Source organism: Mirounga angustirostris, unplaced genomic scaffold (assembly GCF_029215605.1).
Source record: "Mirounga angustirostris isolate CCGP_5_RB_7025 unplaced genomic scaffold, mMirAng1.0.hap1 SCAF_5, whole genome shotgun sequence".
NCBI lineage: Eukaryota > Metazoa > Chordata > Mammalia > Carnivora > Phocidae > Mirounga > Mirounga angustirostris.
The window spans coordinates 15,394,522-15,415,989 of NW_026991713.1; the positions used below are offsets into that span (position 1 = coordinate 15,394,522).

General features: G+C 39.3%; 2 protein-coding genes across 5 annotated transcripts in view; one reads left to right on the forward strand and one right to left on the reverse strand.

Moving 5' to 3' along the window:
* CRY1 (cryptochrome circadian regulator 1) overlaps positions 1-21,468 on the forward strand; it is a 137,829-nt gene that overhangs the window by 103,320 nt on the left and 13,041 nt on the right. For 2 of the 3 annotated variants that reach the window (XR_010411368.1, XR_010411369.1), the window contains one exon: positions 4,544-4,682. The exons of the other annotated variant lie outside the window; for it this stretch is intronic. The gene's annotated coding sequence lies outside the window, so the exon portion shown is untranslated. The remainder of the gene's footprint in view (positions 1-4,543; positions 4,683-21,468) is intronic. 3 annotated transcript variants of the gene reach the window in all.
* On the reverse strand, positions 1,315-16,530 carry TMEM263 (transmembrane protein 263). 2 transcript variants are annotated; one of them, XM_045872668.3, is made up of 4 exons: positions 16,315-16,452; positions 9,260-9,298; positions 7,960-8,026; positions 1,315-4,246 (listed from the first exon to the last, which is right to left on the reverse strand). In XM_045872668.3, the coding sequence occupies exons 3-4, from the start codon at positions 8,018-8,020 to the stop codon at positions 3,960-3,962; spliced, it is 348 nt and encodes a 115-aa protein (XP_045728624.1). In that variant the 5' UTR covers positions 8,021-8,026; positions 9,260-9,298; positions 16,315-16,452; the 3' UTR covers positions 1,315-3,959. The 2 variants fall into 2 exon arrangements, with proteins under 2 accessions (XP_045728624.1, XP_045728623.1); XM_045872667.3 differs by lacking the exon at positions 9,260-9,298 and having other exon boundaries at positions 16,315-16,530.

Genomic DNA, 21,468 nt, shown 5'->3' on the forward strand with positions numbered 1-21,468 from the left:
TCTGCCTTTTTCCATAATTGCATTCTTATTTCTGTCTTCCTAGAATAAAATTTGAAATCTTCAAAATCAACAATATAGCAAGGAGAGACAGCCTTACAGAAAACACTAGAGTCAGATTTTATTTCCTCCATGGAAAAAAAAGGCTCTAATAACAAAATTATTTCAACAGTTTACACTAAATTCATTCCTGTGGCAAAATGTAATTAGCTGCCAAAATAAATGATTACCTATAAGACTTCCAGGGAACTCAAGTTAGCCTGGGAAATCAAGCGTATAGTCAGCACTGACTGCCAACAGCAGAATGAAGTACTGGTTACTGAGTAGCCCCATTTCTGTTTCCGGATATTAACTGGAGAAGTTGTGACTTACTCGAATTCAAAAGTGATAATGGGGGGCGCCTGGGTGGCTCAGTTGGTTAAGCGACTGCCTTCGGCTCAGGTCATGATCCTGCGGTCCCAGGATCGAGTTTCGCATCGGGGTCCCTGCTCGGCGGGGAGTCTGCTTCTCCCTCTGACCCTAACCCCTCTTTTTTTTTTTTTTAAGATTTTATTTATTTGACAGAGACACAGCAAGAGAGGGAACACAAGCAGGGGGAGTGGGAGAGGGAGAAGCAGGCTTCCCGCGGAGCAGGGAGCCCGATGTGGGGCTCGATCCCAGGACCCTGGGATCATGACCTGAGCCGAAGGCAGACGCTTAACGACTGAGCCACCCAGGCGCCCTACCCTAACCCCTCTTATGTGCTCTCTCTCTCTCATTCTCTCTCTCTCAAATAAAATCTTAAAAAAAAAAAAAAAGTGATAATGGGAAATTGCTAACACGGAAAGCCTGTTTCGTATTTGTAAAAAGAGGTACTTCCCCAGCACTGACTAAATCAGATAATGTATGGACAGCACCTGGCAGGTAAGTAGATAGATACCCAGTATATATCCATTTTCTACCTTCCTCCAACTGTTTCCCATCTCTTTGAGTCACTTCTGTCTAGTGAGGGGTGCAAGTTGGTTCCACAGTTACTTAGGACAGAGTAAAGTGCTCTCTACTTCTCCATCAGATCCCAAATGGTAGACAAGAATCACCTGTGGAGGCTGTTAAATTGCAGTCCTGGGCCCCACCCTGCAGAGATTCAGAAAGTTGGGGTAAAACCTAAAAATCCGCATTTTTAATCTTCATCAGAGTTGACTAAAATATATTTGCATTTCATTGTCTTGGTATCAAAATACATATTCAAAGATGTTTTGTCATGTTTGTGCATTAGTATCAAAAATTAAAAACTGACTACAGTGTTTTCTGAACTATAAAAATTCTAAGACTGCCCTGTTTTTCCTTTAAATTTCCTTTATTTCCTTAGATCTTTATGAAACATTTCATCTTTTGTAGATCATAGTGTTTTATTAACAGATTTATGTATTCTTTTCCCGTTCCTTTAATACAAAAAAAATTTTATTAATCACCAGTCATCTTCATCTGACATTTCACTAAGTACAGGATTCTTGTCAACATTATTAGATCAGTCATTCAAGTGGGTCACACAAGTTCATCCTCATTGTGCCAAATTCCCACTCAAAAGATACATTGAATAACAGACGCCTCCAAGTGTATGTATCAACCGTAGTTTCTTGAAGTGAACCAGTACGGTTTCACAGGTCAAGCTGCTAAGTCTACGCAAATAAACTGGAAAAGACTCAAGTGTACAGCTGTACGTATCATCAAATGGCAAGTTCATTGCAACAAGAACCTCTATAACTAACCATTCATTTGTACACTTCTCTGCCATCCTTGCAAAAGCCTCCCCTGAATAAAGTTACAGTTCAGAGTTTAAAACAAACTTGATGAGCTAAAATGTACCAGGTGGCTTTTCTACCAGGTGGCAGAAATTACAACCATTTTTCCTCAAGCAAGTTTAAAGACAAGCAAGGTTGAAAATAAATATGCAAGCACAAAGTAAACTAAAGTCTGTATTTAGAAATTCAGGTACAAAGCACAGCAGAGCCTATGACTATAGAAGATAAATTAGAAATATAAACTAGCAATGAAGCAATAATTTCTTTCAAATAGCAGGAAACAAGTTCTCCAATACCATTATTTAGATCATTGTTTAGTGTTCATCCATTAACTTTGGAGTTTCTTTTAAAAATCCCTTTTGCTGATTATGACATTTGACCGGATATACCAACAAATATACCTTAAATCATAATGCATGAAATAAACGACCATTTAATTTCTGATGAACTCCACAACTTTTCAGTTTTCTATGTAGCGGTAGGTTCAAGAACCTTTGTAGGTTTGCTTAAGATCCCTACTTGTGTTTATGAAAGCTTTTAAAAGTTGTGTTCTTATCCATTTGTTGTTCCACATTATTAATGTAAAACTCTCAGTGGTTTAGAAACAAACATTTAAGCCTTGGGTGTTGGAGTGATCTGTTTTAAGTTCTCAAGGATGTATTCTGACTTACTCTAGAGCATCACCTCCTTTCCTACACATGCGCGCGCACACACACACACACACACACACACACTTCTGCAAAATGGAGGCAAATTTCCAGACTTAAGTATAAAGAAAACTAAGATTTTTCAGGCTTGGATTATAACCCTTAGTTAAGAGGAATGCCAAATATATATGTGCCACTTTTAAAATTTTTATGAAACTGAATATGAAATAAAAAATGAATTCCAGTTAAGTCATATTCTTTGAGAATGAACGAGACATGATGAGACATGTTAAGAAGACATGACACACTTACCATCCACAATAAAAAACTTCAATTCCCTGCCTGAAGTTGACTTGGAAATGGTACAAAGTCTACGACTTCTTCAAAGGATTGTAAGATAACATTTTAAAAGTCTACAAACCACTGACAGCACTTATTACTTTACATTCAAAACTAATCTGTAGAGCCTATTTCATTTCGATTTAAAAGTCAGTTCCCAAATATTTGTGGCTGCTTTTACTGTGATTTTCAAAAGGGGTACTGCTAACATTTTAAGCCATCCTAAAGATAAAATTGGTGTGAAGATTTTTTATATCTTGGATGCTTTAGGTGATTCTTAAGAATTTAAAATTATTTGTTCCTCCTTAATATGAAACTTCCAAGATAGCTTATGACCAGCAAAGAAATATTCCTTAGGCACTGTGAGGTGTACTAAAGATGGAGCATGAAACCAGGCTGAAGCATAACCTTGGCCGGTAACTACACTGACAGTTAACAAAATGCCTACAAGCACTACCTTATCTGCTGAGAGCAAGAAATGCCTTTACCCCAATACTCCTGAGATTCTTATGAGGGAAAACTAATTTCACAATTTTTAAAAGAATCCATATATAGTTCTAAGAACTGCACATGTTTAGGGTATTAGAAAAGATGTTTTATAAGGCATCAATGATTAATGTAATGCTTATCTAACAAAAGATGGTTAACACTCAGTATCATAAAACCATTTATCTCTTCTTTTAAATTGCTCTAAATTCCTGCTACTTTTACCAGCTTAAGAAAAGAATGCCTCTTGGCCTACTCAACTATGGTTATAAAAAAAACTAAGACATCTGAAACTATTAGGCACATCAAAGGTACAGTTTATGTAATTCAAGGTTCCCTTCTTAAGGGGCAAATGAGTTACCTGGCACATTATACATATGGAACTGTAAGGATCAACTAAATTCAACTTTCACATTTTTTAGTTAAACTGAAAGACTTCTAGTAAATATCAAATATACCATATCTTCAGTTACAACTGAATAAGTGTAACATTTTACCAGATAAAAAGCTGGAATTTAAGTATGAGAAACCTTCATACACTGTGCTAGTATTGGTCTCTTCTTTTTAGACAAAAGCCAGTCATCAATACTTTCAACACAGCAGTTTAGAAGATAAACGTCCAAACAGGTGACTTGGTTGTAGTCCATAATTTAGCAATTCAATGCCACTGGCATCATAATGCTGTGGAGAGCGAGTGTATCTCCATATTTTAGTCAGATTTGTCTTTCTTCTTTCCTGTTAAGGGCACTTTGTTTACAACAGCAGACCCAACAGCTGTAACACCTCCAGCCACAGCAGACACGCCCCCTTTCACCAGCCCTATTCCCATGGAAGGCACAGTTGTAACAGCTGTTTTGGTCACCTCCAGACTCTTCCCACCAATCCAAGCCACACCACCAATGGTAGCACCAACAGCTCCCTTTGTAACACTGAAGATACCGCCAGTCACACGGGACAACATGCCTGGTTGCTGCTGTGGGTGATCTTTCATTGAACCTAATGAGAGAAAAAATGAAGACCGTCAAACATAAGTCTTTATAAGAGCAGTACAAATCATTAATGAGTGACCCTAAGACTTCCTAACAATCAGGAGGTTGTTTTGATAAGGTGAACCACATAAATACAAATCCGATCAAGACACTAAAAACCTCTTCCCTCAAAGCTATGGTTGTACATGTTTTTAAAACACGTTGGTCCAATGCTAAGTCTTAGTATCCATGAGAAAAAATGCTTTGGGGACTAGACAACTTTCATAAAATAGAATCTAAATTTAAATGTTTTCTTGATTTACAGTTTTGCTGCTGTTAATAATCTTTATGTCCTAAAAGGAGCATGAAAAACTAAGAAGATAAATATATTTAGCCTTCATTTCCTTGACAGAATTCAATCATCACTCAAACAACCTTCTTCATTTAAAGCACTGGTTCTCAAGGTATGGCCTGGGACCCCTGGGTATCCACAAGACCATTTCAGGGGCTCTGCAGGATAAAAATTATTTTCATAGTAATAACATGTCATTTATCCTTTCACTTTTATTCTTTCACATTCATTCACAAGTCTACAGAATTTTCCAGAATCTAAATGATGTGCAGTAACACAAGAGACTAAACACAGAAGCAGCTGTGAGAAACTAGCTGTCTTCTATTAACCCTAACATTAAAGAGATTTGCAAAAATTTAAAAACAATGTCACCCACCCTGTTCACATTTTTTTTTTTTTTTTTTGCTTTTAAAAATTATGTTAGGGTGCCTGGGTGGCTCAGTTGTTGGGGGTCTACCCTCAGCTCAGGTCATGATCTCAGAGTCCTGGGACTGAGTCCCATATTGGGCTCCCTGCTCCACAGGGAGCCAGCTTCTCCCTCTCCCACTCCCCCTGCTTGTGTTCCCTCTCTCGCTGCCTCTCTCTCTGTTGAAAAATAAAATCTTTAAAATAAAAAATTAAAAATAAAAAAAAACTATGTTAATCATGTTAATATGTAATGGGTCTATTGGGGTTTTTAATGAATAAAATATTTAATTTCCCAGTTTTTATTATTTATATGGCAAATATCAACAAAGACACAAGCTTTTTGGGGTCCTCAATTTTTAAAAGTGGAAAAGCCAGAAAGTTTGAGAACCACTAATTTAAATATATGTGGGTATCTGTTCTATTTGCATTTTAATAATGTATTTAAAGAGCTAATGCTATGTAAAAATAGGATAATTATTCATCTTAAAATCCTGTTACTTACCTAAAATCATTTTTTGTAGTGTTGAGAAACTACAGCTATGCTTAATACTTTCACTGCGTCAGTAATTCTTACAGGAGAGTGAGAGTATGTGATTTAAACATCTAGTCTGTAAACACTCTTTTACTCCAGAAAATGTAGTATCAGTATGAAAAATTCAGATTTATTTATAAAGTCATGAGTTTGTTCTCTGGTTTGTTTCATTTTGAATAGAGTCATTCAAGTTGCTATGTAACCTCAAACTCAGCCATAAAATAATTAACAGGAAGATTTCATAAAAATTTGCTTGTATCAACCTCAAACAAACCCAGGTCTTTTCTCCTCTGTAATCTAATGATTTAGGCAGCAACAACACGTAAGCAATGGTGTTTATATTTTTCTAAACTTTGTGGGAAACTACTTGGTCACTAAATAGTTCAGGCTTTAATCACTGAAAAGGTACAACTCACACAAAGAAAAGTAAATTCTTGGGTACACAGGCCCAACTAGGACTACCAAAGCTACTAACTCGTAGCAGAATGTATAAGAGAAGACAACAACGGGAAACTGATAATGCTTGATGGAGAAAAAATTCTGAAAAACGAGCTTTTCTAATACAGCACAAATTTACCTTGATAAAGATTTTCCTTCCATTGCTTAGAGGTTTTACATCATATCACAAGTATGAAAATATCACTGACTCGTCAAAATAGTTCACAAAGATATAGCAATGGCTAAATTTATAAAAACCAAATTCTTAACTGAAGCTATTTGAGTAATAAGCATAGTTAATACAAATTTTGAACTAGGGGCGCCTGCGTGGCTCAGTTGGTTAAGCATCTGCCTTTGGCTCAAGTTACGATCCCAGCATCCTGGGATTGAGCCCCACATCAGGCTCTCTGCTCAGCAGGGAGTCTGCTTCTCCCTCTGTGCCCCCCCCCACCCCTGCATGCTTGTGCAAGCACATGCACTCTCTCTCTGAAATAAATAAAATTATTTTTTAATATAATTAAAGAGTTGAAATAAAAGACAAGATGTGGAAAAGCATTTGAATATGTTAATTATAAAATTATGATGGAAAGGGTTACATAACGGTAATTCTTTTGTAATCAAGGTCACTTACACTAGGAAAAGGAAAAAAATCCTGATTTGAGGATAAAACAGATAACTGCCTCATGCTGAATACCCTCATTAGTATTATCCTGCTATGCCAAATTTGGTGCACATGCATTTGATGAAGACAATTTTTCTTAGTCAAAGCAGATAAATATTAATGCTGTTGATCTCTTTAATTACAGTGTGCTCTGAATTACCACCATATAAATTATCTGCTCTGCAGACTACTTTGGTTTAGCAGGTTGCCATAAAAGATATTATTACTAAAGCACTTTCTCTTCCTTGACAAGCATGCTCCTGAGCCATCTTTATCTCTTTCCTGACTTTATCCCTACAAAGTCCTTATTAACTTTCTCATTAAGCCCTAACTTTTCTTTTCAAAACTCTAGGGTTCTAGACCTAAAAAAGTAAGTCAAGAAAACAGCTGAACTAATAATTTTCCAGGCTATTCTTCTACCAAACTAAAACTTATCACCTACCTACCTCCATCTTTTTTTAGGCTTAAGTACAAACTTTCCATTGTGTTTTCCTAGCAATTTCATTTTTGTCTATCAACATAAGAAATACAGGAAGAAAATTCTGGACAGTGGGTAACTGGGAAGAAAATAAAAACCCAGAGTCACAACTTCCAGCTCTCCCCTCTTCCCAGAGATACTAGTCTGTCTGCAACTCCAGTCTGGTCTGCTGGCCACTTCATCCCTTATTCTTCACTTTGATTCTCTATCTTACCTATTAGGACTGTCCTATATAAACATGCAGTTGTCGAAGGAAATTACTATTTGGTTTAAGTTTAATAATGTTCTACACCAAAACCATAAATAGAAAATGCCTATAGTCATTTTCTGTATATAATCAAGACATTCACGTATGCAGTTAGCGTTTTCAAGGATTTTTGAAGTTTAGGTAAGAAAATGACTCATGATGTCACAAGTTTCAAACCAAAAGAGAATTTAAATTTAAGCAGACCCTAAGACCATGTATTAATACAGGAAGAAGAACTACCAATGATAAATAACAGCTTAATAACAAACCTCAAGGGCCTCTTGAATTTTTATATTCATGACATGAAAAAAAAAACATAGTCCATCCTTCCTCTGCACCCTACACCCATTCTTTACAAATGAAAGGGTACTCTATCTTGTAAAATGGTCTTAATAAAAAGTAGTAAAAGAATAGATCTTATATAATAAAACAGTTGCATGGTGTCCCCATTCAGCGATATCTGTGCTTTCTTCTTAGAAGCTAAAAATGTTTATCTTCAATTATTTTTGGAACATATTCACTGACAAGGTAAACAGATTGTTACTTTAAATTTAATAAAAACAATCAGAATTTTATTTCAGTAGGATGTTTGTTTCCGTTCTTAGTATGTCGGATGCATACTTACCTTCTGGTGGTTCATCACTAAGGTATGATGGGAGTTCTTGATTTTTATCTGCCTGATTCATGATCTCCTAAAAAACACATACACATTTCATTATAACCTCAACCTGTGAGATGACCTCTTAGCACATGCTCAATTAAGACTTAACTTTATTCAGATAAACAACATTTTAAAACACTTCTTGTGAAACTACATCTTATGTCTCTCCTACTTTATGGTGTTTAAGAAATACTTTCAATTACACTAGTGGACAATAAAAATCTTATCTCAAACACCAACCAAAGAGCTAACAAGCATAGTACAAGCTTTCCTATGTTGTTACTGATGCTTACTAATTGAAAGAAAATTGGAAAGTCAGGGTTGGACAAAAATCTTAAGTGCTTCCTCCTACAGAGTATTGGTTAACTTATCTGTAATTTATTTCACAACAGACTTAAGGAAAACCTATACTATGACTAAAAAAAATGTTCTATTGAAAATTTTCTAAAAATCATGATATCCTATAAAGATGACATCACCAATCTGAATCATTAAGAGATGGACTTTGATTACTTTTTTATTGTTGTTTTTAGAGCTCTTACAAATACAGGTAGCAAAAGAACTCAAAATGTATGGAAAAAAATACATATGTGATTATGTCCTTAGTACAAGTAGTAAAAGAACCCAAGAAATAAAATAAGCTACACTGGGATGAAAAAAACAGTTAAACTTTCTTTTCCCAATTTCCTTTACTATCTTAAAATATTTGCTTTTATATTCACTTGACTAAGAAAAGATTAAAACAAGTCAAGATTGGAATACTAGTACTCCAAGTATTAGAATACTATTTCACAAATTTAAAACAAAATATGCAGAAATTCCTAACAGAATATGTGTATCTCCTCCTCATGAAAAACGACTGTGGAGCCACCTTCTTCCCCACTGAACTGTTAATTCCAAGAGGAGAGACTGTTTAGCTTGGTCACCACTGTGTTCCCAGGATCTGTATACCATACACATACAAATCCAGATCACCTGGCTGATCAACCAATCAACAGATGCTACCATACCATGAACAGAAATATGGAGAAATTATATACACACATACATCTTACGTATGTTAACTGGACTTTAAAAACAAGTGTGATGGGGGGGTGCCTGGCTGGGTCAGTCTGTAGAACATGTGACTCTTGATCTCAGGGTCATGAGTTCAAGCCCCACAGTGGGCATAAAGCTTACTTAAAAAACAGGTGTGATAGCAATTGCATACATTTCAAAACTGCCTTTCTGTACATATCCCACAAATCCCAACTAAAAGACTTACCTTTTCCTAATTCAGAATCCCTTGAAAAAATTAATTTTCCTTAAAAAAAAAAAAGAAAAATGAAATAAAGAGAAAGAAAAATAATTTAAAAAAAAATTAATTTTCCCACATATATCTTGTAATTTTAAAAAGAAAAAGACCACCATTTCAAAAGCTTAGAGTTGCTTTATAAAAGACATCTGCAAGTTCATCTTTGTAATATGAATTGACTTTATCCTTCTATGGGTAGGCAAAGAGGAGCCATGACAGTAACATCGTCAGATCTGTGCTTTAAGAAGCTAACTGAAGCAAGAACAGATGAAGAAGGCAGGGCGCCTGGGTGGCTCAGTCGGTTAAGTGGCTGACTCCTGATTCAGCTCAGGTCATGGTCTCTGGGGTCGTGGGATTGAGCCCCGTGTCAGGCTCTGCGCACAGTGCGTCTGCTTGAGATTCTCTCTCTCCCTCTCTCCCTCTCCCCTCCCCCACTCACGCTTGTTCTTTCTACAATAAAATTTTTAAAAAAAAGAACAGGTGAAGGACAGAGAGATTAAACACAGTAAGTGGCTACTTTAGAAGTTCAGTGAGATAGAATAAACAGTTTAATCTCTGCCAGTTTTTCCTGTATAAATAAGTGTTTGGGCAAAAACCTAGGTGTCACCCTTGATTTCCTGTTTTTTACATTCCCATCTAATCATCAGTAAACTCTGTTGCCTACATAAATCCAGAACACAACCACTTCTCATCACCTCTACGGCTATCACTTTCAATTACTATCTATCACTTTCAATTACTATCTTATCTCTTACTTGGGTTGCTACAAAGTCTCTTAACTGGCCTCTGAGCTTCTATCTCTGCTCTTCCTTCAGTCTGGCCGTGTCACACTCTGCTTAAACCCCTACAACTGCTTCCTGTTTTGTTCAGAATAAAATCCAGAGTTGAGGCCTGACATCTAATACTCTGATAGCATTTCCCTCTGCCTCTCACTCATACCAGTCTAGCAACACGGGTTTCCCTGCTCACCCTCCCCCTGAAAGGCTCTTCCCCAAGATATGTGCAGGGCTTGCTTCCTTACTTCCTTCAGTTCTTTATGCAAATGTCCCCTTAACAGAGATCTTCCCAGACCACCTTACACTAGATTAGCACCCTCCTACTCCTTTCCCTATCATTTTCACCTAACCCTGCTCAATTTTCTTCATTGCTCTTACTTTCACTTAATATATATATGATTTATATATATATCATATATATCAAATATTTATATATAAATATAAATACATATGTTTACTTTGTGTCTCCCACAATTAGAATGTAAGGTCCATGAGAACAAGGCTTGGTTTTGTTCACTGCTCCATCCCCAGAGCCCTTTTCAATGCCAGATGCATGATAGACAAATACTTGAATTTTTTGTATGAAGTAGAACAGAGCTTGGGTATTAATGAGATAAAAGGAAAACATAGGATGGAAAATTTCTAGTGTGAGCAACTAAGTAGACAAAGATGATGAAGACAAGGGGCAGGAGACAAAAAACCACTTCTGAGAAAAGATGAAGCACTTTTTAAAATTTTTATTTTATTGTGGCAAGAATACTTAACATGAGATCTACCCTCTAAAATAGAAGCGTGCAATACATTACTATTATACGTATGATGAAAGGACTGTTTTTGAACAGCTCGATTTGAAATGCCTTCAGGGCATCTACAGGACATGTTTAGCAGGCAAGTGGATTTAAGGAGTCTGAAACTCAGCATGAAGTCTGAGTTAGAGCTGAGGCCCTGAGAGTGGTTTGAAGTGATAGGTACAAATGTGGGGGATGGGTGATATGATCAAGGAAAAGAATGAAGAGAGAAGTAGACTGATAACCTTAACTGGACTGCTCATATTTAAGAAGTGAGTGAAAGAGAAGCCCGCAAAAACAAACAAAATACAAAATACATGTGGAAGTGTACAAGTGAGTATAGCCTCATGGAAGGCAAGAGATGAATTTGTAAGCTTCCTAGAGACTCACAAGGCAGACATTAAAATAATTTATGAAGACCAAATACTATGGGGAAATGCTAATGTTACATTCAGAGAATATAAAAGGCATATATCATATAATCCAATTTTTTTAAATGCACATGAAAAGAATGAAAGAAAGTACACCAAAATGTTGAAAAAGACTGCCACTAGGGAGTAGAAATATATAGAGAGCGAAGAGACAGAGAGAATGCGCTACAGAGAAAGAGAAATATCATCCCCCTTTATATAGATATATAGATATAAATCTGTATTTAACATCTGTATTTTAATTTCCTACCATAAACATGTATTGCTTTCGTACCTAAAGAAAATTATATATTTTAAGTCTTAGAAATCAGTGATATTCAAAAAGCGTACTTCCAAAGATTATGCAGTTCATCTACCTAGTTTTTATCTTAGTTTTTTTTAGGTTTTTATCCTCAAATCAAGGTGATCTAAAAAACAACATACTCAAATCACAAAATGCAGATTTGAAGAAAATGACATCACTGAGTTTAATTCTCGGTTATGTCCTTAGTAAGGAAACCCTGACAAGAGAGCCTTATGCAGGCTATTTACTACATTGTACTGCACTGTAAAGAAATTACCTACTATATCACTCGATAGCTCTGATACGGAGCTCCATGTAAGAAATTTCTTTAGCGGTATTCAGAAAAACTTTTGTTTCCGCAACAGATTTACAATGCTTTCTTCTCTTTGAGATCTATGTACTTTCCTACTTAAAAGATACAAAGAAAGATGTGGTATCTCCCTTTTCCCTCTGACTTCCAGGAAGCTTACAGGTAAAATCCCAGCTTAAGGTTGGGATAAGGTTCCTGTGGCCTGCCTAGTTGTCCTATTTTCCCCCAACTCCACACCTCAAGACCCCCACTCTTTTGCTGTTCTCCCTGGTTGGTCTGCAATTTGAGTATCTTATTTATATTCTTATCATTTTGTTAGAATATGTTTTGTTGTAAGCTGACACACAGTATTTGTGGAATAAGTGGGATAAAATTATCATCTGTAGCTACATTAATTTTAAGCATCGCAAGAAAAGATACATACCAATATACGGTCCAAATTTTTTGTTAAAAAAATACTTGAAGCTAGAATTGTGTTTTTCAAATGTTCTTATTTAAGAGTAAGCAGTAGTATGCCAGTGGCTTTAAGAACCACAGGAGAGAGATGAGGCACGCATTTTACTACACAGTAACTTAAAATACTTTTTGTGTTTAAATATACACAAATTAAAAAGATAATTGAAAAGTGCTTGGGAATTTTTTAGGATAACCAGACTCTCAAGAAATTTCATTCTTGCTTGGAACTTCTTCAGGATATACTCTCAGATTTACCAGCTCTCTCTTCCCAGCCCGCCACACACCCAACCCCCTTGAATTTATTCTGCTTTTAAGTTAGGTGTATTTTTGGGAGAAGGGCTTGAAATGTAAGAATCTAGATACTATTATACAGAAATATCCACAGATACATTTAATATTGTTAGTGATAGTTACCAGCAGGATTATCAATAAACAGTAAAACAGAAAATCTGGAGTCCTGCCAGGCTAGAAGCCTGGCTAACAAGAACAGAGGAACTTGGTATTAGAGGGCTCTGAAATCCTAAGAGGCCACAGGGATTGTTTTGTGTACATATTTTTTAATGTCTGAGTTTCTTGTACATCATTGGTGTTAACAACAAGTATGTAGTATTAAAACTCCTCTAGAACTCTTAGGGTAATAAAAATTATGTAAAAGCTGCAAGTATTTGAAATATTGTTGTTTTCTAAATTCCTAATTTGGTCATAAGGCATCAAATACCTTGTAAAAAGTATTTTTGTTAAAATCCTTAACTATCTGTAATGCCACCTATACTTTTTACTAACATAAATCATTCCCAACCCCTACACACATGTATGTGCCAAACTTTTAGTGATATTACCTCTTTACAGATACTACCACTTTATCACTAAGGAGAACTATTTTTTATATTACCATCCTGTTCATGATCATCATTACAGGGGTCTTGTTTCTCTTAAATTGGTAATTCTGAACACAAACACACTCCTAATCTCTTAAAACTGGGAAAGGTAAATAATCTGCTTGTAAAATTTAAAAGTACACACATGGAGACAAGTAACAACTGGCAGGAAAAGTGTCAAAATGACCATTTAAATGTTACCCTTAAACAAAATTATTAAATTCTACGCAAACCATCTGCCCTAAACTCACTGAATTATTAGTTCAATATATACTTGGGTCCCTACTATGTGCTAGACACCCGGTCAGGCTCTGAGATTTCAGTGTGATTCAGCACACACAGGACTTCTCTAAACCAGTTTACCCCAAAGGGGACACACTTTCTTGGCACTTATCAATTTATTTCATGCAAAACCCAAAAAATGACCTGCTCTCTAGGAATTCATAATACACACAGTTTCTATTTTAAAAAAGTACCTTCCTAAGGAAGGCAATAAAAACAGAAAACAGCCTTTAGATCAGGACAAATAACTGAACTTATTCTTTGGACATAAATCAGTTTTACTACTTGGTCCTAACGTGAAATTTAGAGTACCAACTAAAACTGGTTATAAGTGTTTTGGTTTTTTTTTTAAGAAATTGTGAAATGTTAAAGACTTCTTCGCTGTAGACTACAATTCACCAGTAGTTACATTAGGCATTTTAGGCCAAGGAGAAATAATTCTTGTTCAGTACAATAGTATCATAGATATAGCAGCTGGCAAGTATACTGAACAAGGATTAATAACGACACTATTCCCTAGAGGGCAATTTCTTCCAATAATAGAAATAAGTAAACAAATGCCTCTTAGGAACCTTTTTTTTTTTTTTTTTTTTTTTAAGGAAAACAGATGAATCCGTATTGTTTGTGGATATCTACAACATTTGATACATAGTTTTCATTAATGGTGAAAACAAACTTTGAAAATAGTGCACAAATTTGCCTATGGCTAAACACCCCTTTGTGTACCAAAGGAAGTTAAATAGCACTAACACATTATATGAAGCCTAACTACAAAATACAATACACAACAGTTTACCTTCAAAGCCATTTCAAAAACCTGTTATTAAATAGTAAGTGCCAATTTCCTATAAGAAAAAGACTATAAATGAATTAGCTAAATTCTTCTACACATCCTATATATAGGAACTTTGCCACATCCTCACTCCCGTTTTAGCTTCTTTGCCAAATAACTACAAGGAGTTTCAAAAATACATTTATACAGAACTTTAACACACATACACCAATAAGCAGTGTATATTAAAACACCAGCTTACTGTGTTTAGGTTTCTCTAGTTAACCAACTATCCTGAACAGGCTGATTTTAAACACGGCCCCCGCCCATTAAATCAACAGAAAACAGGCTACAAGAAATGCATTGAATCTGGCAGGAAAGAAAAAGTAACCTGTCTTAAGTGACCACCTTAGTGACAGTAACAACTGAGAGTATCAAAATGGCAATTTTTTAAGTGTTGCCTTTAAATGAAACATTAAGCAGAATTACAATAAGCTATCAAACCAGATAACCAGTACATCAGTAATCTTCACTAAATTATACCTCATTAGTTCAACAGATATTTGTGTCCCTACCATATCAGACACTGTGTTAGGCACTGAGGTTACAACTAGAACAAGCATGTGAAGGCCCTACTCTGGAGGTGTTTACATGTAATCCAGTGAGATATCTTCAGGAAGTAGCAAAAACAGCAAGTACTCAATGACTGAAACAAAGACAGGTAAAGATTTTCCTGAAGTTACACACACACACACACACAGAAACTTTTCCATCTATCCTTAAACTTTTCTAATGATATTCTCTATATATGGTCACATTTTTATTGAACTTGGTTTCTGGTACATCTGCCGTAACATAGACTAAAATAAAAGTGGCAGAAAAAAAGTCAAAATAGAGTGCATATAGGTTTATTAAAGACTACTTCCCTAGTTCTTTGAAAAAGCAGACATGCCCACATACATGCAAACACAGACCTGTCGATGTGGTATCAATATTCCTGGGAGCCCCTTAGAGCAGCCACACCAGTGGACGTTCTAAAGGTTAAGCAATCGCATATAGCAAATAAAGTATCTTCATTTGGAATTAGCACAAGTGTTGACAAGGGCGTAATAAACAAAATAAGAACTCTCCTCTTCAGGTGTTTCTAAACCCTTCCCAGCGGCCCCTTCTCCCCCCACTGATCTCTTTAGTCACAAGCAAGTCTTTTTCTTGAGCAGAGGGAGTGACGTGGCAGGAGAGGCAGAAAATGACCCTGGAGAAGCCGTGACTAGGGCTAAGCTCAGCACCTCCTCCCTCTGCTCCACGTTGTACACCAAGCACACCCCCACTCCCACAGGGTTCCAGAATTTCTGTCATCTCATATAGAAAAGGCGACCTGTTTAGGCGGGGATCTGATTGGAAGTGGGAGCTTGGGGACCAGTCTCGAAGCTGCGTGTGCCTAGCAGGCACGGTTTTTATTTAGACTCGGGAGGCAATGACGGCACCGACGGGTGCTCCATCGGTCCCCAGTCACCCCTGGCGCCGTCAGCGCCTCTCTCCATTCCACACTTTCAGCTTTCGGTTAGGCGTGAGAGTAGAGCTTCCTACGTGGGAAGCGCACTGGGGACCAAGGCTTGTGTGCCTGAACCCAAGAGAGCGGTTTATCAACAGGTCAGGAGCTAGTGTGGTGGGGAAGCCCAGCACACAGCCCCCCAGCCGCATCCCTCTCCTCTCCCAAGCTGCTGACGCCCTCCCACCCCCATCCCCCCAGCCTGACACCCAGGGAGCTAAGAAGTGAAGCGGAGGCTTCCACGGAGAGTCCCCAGTCACAAACCACCGCTGGGGAGTCCGGGACACGTAAAGAATAACCACCCCGCCAGCGAACCTCCGTTCGCCCCCAACATCGTCCCGCCCCTCCCCCTTTCCCGCTCAGTCCCCCCCAGAAGGCTCCGCTCGGGGAAGCCAGGCCCGGGGGTGGTGAGGTGCAGGAGAGCTAACGGAAGAAGGCGACAGAGAGGAGGACAGGAAGCCAGGACGGCGCCCCCCGCCCTCCCAGCCCCACTTACTCACCTCCGGGGTCGAGGGTTGTCGCCTGGAGCCGCGGCTGGGCGGAGGGAGCGGGCAGCACCGAAGAGGGCTGCGGTGGCCTGAGCGACTGGCACAGCCCCGGGCAGTTGCGGATTCGGAAAGCGCCTCCTCAAGCTTTGGAGCCTGAAGACTCCGTTGGCTACGGCGCCAGCAGCGGCCTCTGGCTGCGGACGTGGCGCCGGACGCGACCCGCCCCCTCCACCGCCTCCTCAGCTCCCGCCTCCTCCCGCGGCTTCGGCCCCGACGCGCACGCGCACCCCAGGCCCCTCCCGCGCACACCCGGCACACGCCCACCCGTTTCTCGAACTGCCCTGCCCTCCCAGCAGCCCCCAGCCGGCCGCCTCCGAACGTGCGCACGCGCGGCGCCCCCGGCGGCCTGCTCCCGCCCCTTGGCCCGCTGGGTGCCTCCGCGGGAACCCCGGCCTGCCTGCGCGCGCGCCTTGTCCTGGAGCCTCCCGCCCCCTTTCCTCCGCCGTCCAATCAGATCGGGCGAGGGGCGCGGAGCCCCGGGAACGCGCTGGCGGCGGCCCTCAGGGTTCAAGCGCTCGCCCCGCGGCTTCGCCAAGCTTTCGCTCCGCTGCGAGTAAGGGTCGGTCGGAATTCAGAACCTTTGCCCTAGGGACGGTGGAATGGTCGCCAGTTTTCGGGCTCTTTCTTAGCCCCCGGGCTTCAATCTTCTTCCCTTCTCTGCTTCCCTTCAGGAGAGTGACGAGCTGGGCCTTCTGTCAGCCCTTCACTGTGGGGCTCTCGACGCGCCCTTACTGTCCAGGTGACAGAGGTGGCGACAGGGACGTTGTGGACGTTATTATAAAGCTGCCCTGCCCCGGAATTGGCAGTGAGAACCGCTGCGGTTGGTGCTGAGGGCTCGCCAGACGCTCGAAGAGGAGAGTGGGTGTTTGGTAGTGGATGGAGGAGTGAGTCGGGAGTTAGAAACCTGGCGTGGCGCCCGTGCCTCGCCACCTGCTGACTAGCGGGGTGCCCCTTCTCGCCTCCCCGCCGAGGCAGAAGCTCTCTGCCTGCCGTTCTGGAAGGTGTGGAGAAGCGGGTAGCGCTGAGACGACGCTGTCTGCACCTGAGCTCTGGGCGATGGGAGGCGTCTCACTCTTAACTGCAGGTGTTGTGGGGACGAAAGGAGACGTGGGGCACAGAGGCTGCTCAACTAGGTAAATGAGACCCGCTCACCTTTCTCTGCCCCTCCTCCACACCTTAACATGAAGAGAACAGGCAGGCAGTCCACCATAGGTTTTTTTGAGAGTATCAAGAGGCGGTGGGTGTGAAAGGGCTTTCCAGAATGTGAATTCCTTTAGAAGTCTGAGATCTTCCTTCACGGGCCAGTGAGCAAGACAAAACACACGCGAAGCAACCAGTCAGTAACCTCACAAAATGTTACCCGCCTCCCAATGCAAAATAACCAAGGTGATGCAACCGAATAGTAACTATTGACCAGGCTCAGAGAAGGACATGCTAACCAAGGAGAACACCCTGGAAGAACCCAACTTTGACCCAGGTCATAAATGTAGTGGACTAGATAGAGTTTATGGTTTCAGCCTAGTCACTCATTTATCAAAGCAGCAAATCAAATCCACTTAGACTTAGATCTGCAAGACTATCAGGATATTTTAGTTTTCCAGAACTTAAAGGGGAAATTAACAAATATTGTCACTTTAAAATATAATTTGGATGGGATTGCCTGGGTGGCTCATTAACTTAAGTGTGGGACTCTTGGTTTCCACTCAGGTCGTGATCTCATGATCCAGCTGCCTGGCTCTGCACTGGGCGTGGAGCCTGCCTAGAATTCTCACTCTGTCCCTCCTCCCCTCCCTCTCTAAAAAAAAAAATTACAAAAATAAGTAAAATATTATTTGAATGATTAGGCTCTAAGGATTGTGGTGTTTACCCAAAATGTGAAGAGTTTGGTACCTATTATTATCACAGAAACCTCTGTCCTTATACATAACTTTCCCAGGGTGAACACTAGGCAGAATTACAAAGTGGACAATTACACTGTTCTTCCTTTTCACTTCTCTCTCTCTACAAGAGAATTTAATCAGTAATAAAGTATGAATGATTAATAAAACTTGAGGCCGCTCCTGGGAGATTGTGCATTTTACAGTTATTAAAGTTGTAATCCGCAGCAGTGGTTAAAAACCACCGCATAAACCAACCAAGATGGAGGGAAGCTCTTTGGGAGGTTGTGAGTTCACCAGAACCTTATAAAACTGCCAGTATAGATAGGCATGTATTTCTGGTAAGGCTGACACATTTCTTATTACCTCAGTTTTCAAACTTGTAAAAGTGAATAGCATCACTCCGTGCCCACCTGCCCTTAGATCCAAAATGAAAATATTATGATCATGATGAAATAGCTTCTACAGAAGAATGCTGGCTTGATTTGGGGTACCTTGGTGTGACAGAAGGAGCCTCAAGGAAGTCAGGCCCTCTTCATTTTATAGACTGAATCCACGCAGGTCTTGATTCCTGTTCTGTGAAATCTCATTCTCAGATTATTAAAATGAAACCATTTCTAGATGTTATTTTGAAAGATTGTATAATGTCTTAAAATGATGGGTCCATGGAGCCTTCAGGCAATAATTTTCTTTTAATGGAACAAATTCTTAATGCAGCCTTTATCAATTATCCAGTCTCTTAAATCGCTATTTTCCTGTAGTTGGTTACACACAGAGAGCCTTCTGCATTATTGAAAAGCTAGAAATTAGATGTGATATTGCATGCTTAACAAGATGGGGCATTCAAAAAGTAAGGGCCAGAAAGAAGCAAGCTGTACACCAAAAGCATGAAAGCAAGAAATAAATTATTTATAGGCATTGAAGTTGAAAGGGATCCCAATCCAACTTTCTATCCGTCACGTGAATCTACCTCCTAGCATAGGCACAATAATAGTTTTCATTGTTGAGTTGTTGACCACTCTTCTCAGTGTTTCTATGTGAATTCATTTAAATGTCAAATCACTTGGTATGAAGTCCACATGTTTTCCTGTGTTCCATCATGTTTTTATGAATGTATTGCATTATCCTGGCATTTTGAAATGAGCTGGACAGTTAACAGCTTTATATAGATTATCACCCAATGTAAATTATTTTGCTTTTCTGTTCTCACTTTCTTACTGTTCTTTGACTTTCCTGGCACAATTACCTGGACTATTCTTGGTTTTCCTTTCTCTGCCCCAATAGCTTTCTTAACCTTTTCTGTGATAGAACTAAGGTTTATTTGACACGTTTTTTTTTTTTTTTTTTTTTTTAAGATTTTATTTATTTATTTGTCAGAGAGAGAGCAAGAGAGAGCACAAGCAGGGGGAGCAGCAGGCAGAGGGAGAAGCAGACTCTCCACTGAGCAAGGAGCCCAACACGGGACTCTATCCCAGGACCCTGGGATCATGACCTGAGCCGAAGGCAGACGCTTAACTGACTGAGCCACCCAGGTGCCCCTTGACACAAGTTTTTAGCACAAATCTCATTCCTCCCAATAATTCAATGAGCAAGTACTGTTATCCCATATTCATATGACAAAACTGAGGCAGATAGAAGTTAGATAATTTATCCAAGGGTCCACAGCCAGTAAAGAGCAGATCCTGGAATCAAACACGTTTTGTTTTCTCACTCTACGGCTAAGTTCTCAACCACTATATTCTGAGAGAAAAAAGCAGTCCCTGACATCCAGAGGCTGACCTGGTGCTATCAGCCAGGTCTTGGTGTTGCTAGGAGCTGGCCTGGCATAGCTAGGCCTTGATGTCTCCTGTGGAACATAAACGGTTTCAGAGAACATCAACATCAGAAAAGGCCACTACATGATCATGATGGATCAGGACAAAAATAAGACTACCCCATAACCATGTCTGAACATAGGCGAAAACATGAAACATATCCAAGCCACCAAATGGAATACACAAACTGAAAATATCAAATAATGTGACTGTTACTTCTTTACCAATTACAGCTTTAGTGTCATGCTAGTCTTCCCTCTTTCTCCAAAAGATTTATTAAGATTTATTAAGATACTCAATCGTAGACTTACCCCTGCTTCCTGACAGCATCCAATTTAAAGCACATTTCCCTAAATCACCTGACACAAATCTAAAACTTAATATAAGTCCTTCCTCTTACTGAGATGCCTCACTGATGCCCATAGTGTGTGCTTTCCCTCATTGAAATTGAGTAATAAGCACCCTTGTCAAACCACTGGTGTGTTCCTGGTGATCCCTGGCTAGAGAGCACTGACAGTTCTTTCTGGACTGTCCTATAGAATGCATATCTATGGAGCAGAAAGCACACTACTTACACATTTCTTGCCAAAGAAAGTGGGAACTGTCCTCCCATCTCTAGTCATAAGATTGTCACACCAAAGCTAAAGGATGTCCTTCATTTTTGTAGATTCTGTATGGAGTGTCTGATAAATGGAATCTTACCAAAAGATAGTGAAAAGAAAAGAAAATGTTGGAATAGTTGAACATTATTTTGCAAGAAAAAAGAGAACAACCTGTCAACCCATGCCTTGCCCCACAAACAAAATAACTCAAAATGGATCATAAATCTAAAATTATAACACTTTCAGAAGAAAACATAGGACAAAATCTTTGTGATCCTGGGTTAGGCAAAAAATTTCTTACAACACCCAAAGTTCCATTAAAAAATTAATTTATAAAAATGTCTGCTCTTTGGATGATAGTGTTTAGAAAATGAAAAGACAACAGACTGAGAGAAAATATTTGCAAAACATATCTGATAAATGACTGTATCAAGAACTCCTACAACTCAATAAAAAGACAAGGAAACCAGTTTTAAAAACATTGGGTTAGTTGGGGTGCCTGGGTGGCTCAGTTAAGCATCTCACTTCAGCTTAGGTCATGATCTCAAGGTCCTGGGATCAAGCCCTACATCGGGCTCCCCACTGAGCAGGGAGTCTGCTTGTCCCTCTCTCTCTCTGCTCCTCCCCCACCCACTTGTGCTCTCTCTCTCTCTCTCAAAATCTTTTTAAAAAATTGGGGTAGTTGAATGATCACCATAGGAGATATATGGATGGCAAAAGAAATTATATCATTAGTCACTAGGGAAATGCAAATCAAAACCACAATGAAATATTACTCCTTGGTCAAAATAAAAATAATTCCAAGTGCTGTTA

Coding starts and splice junctions, on each gene's coding strand:
- TMEM263 (XM_045872667.3), bottom strand. CDS start 8,020: ATGAATCAGGCAGATAAAAATCAAGAACTCCCATCATACCTTAGTGAT. Junction 4,247..7,959: donor TAGTGATGAACCACCAGAAG/GTAAGTATGCAT, acceptor TTCTCTCATTAG/GTTCAATGAAAGATCACCCA.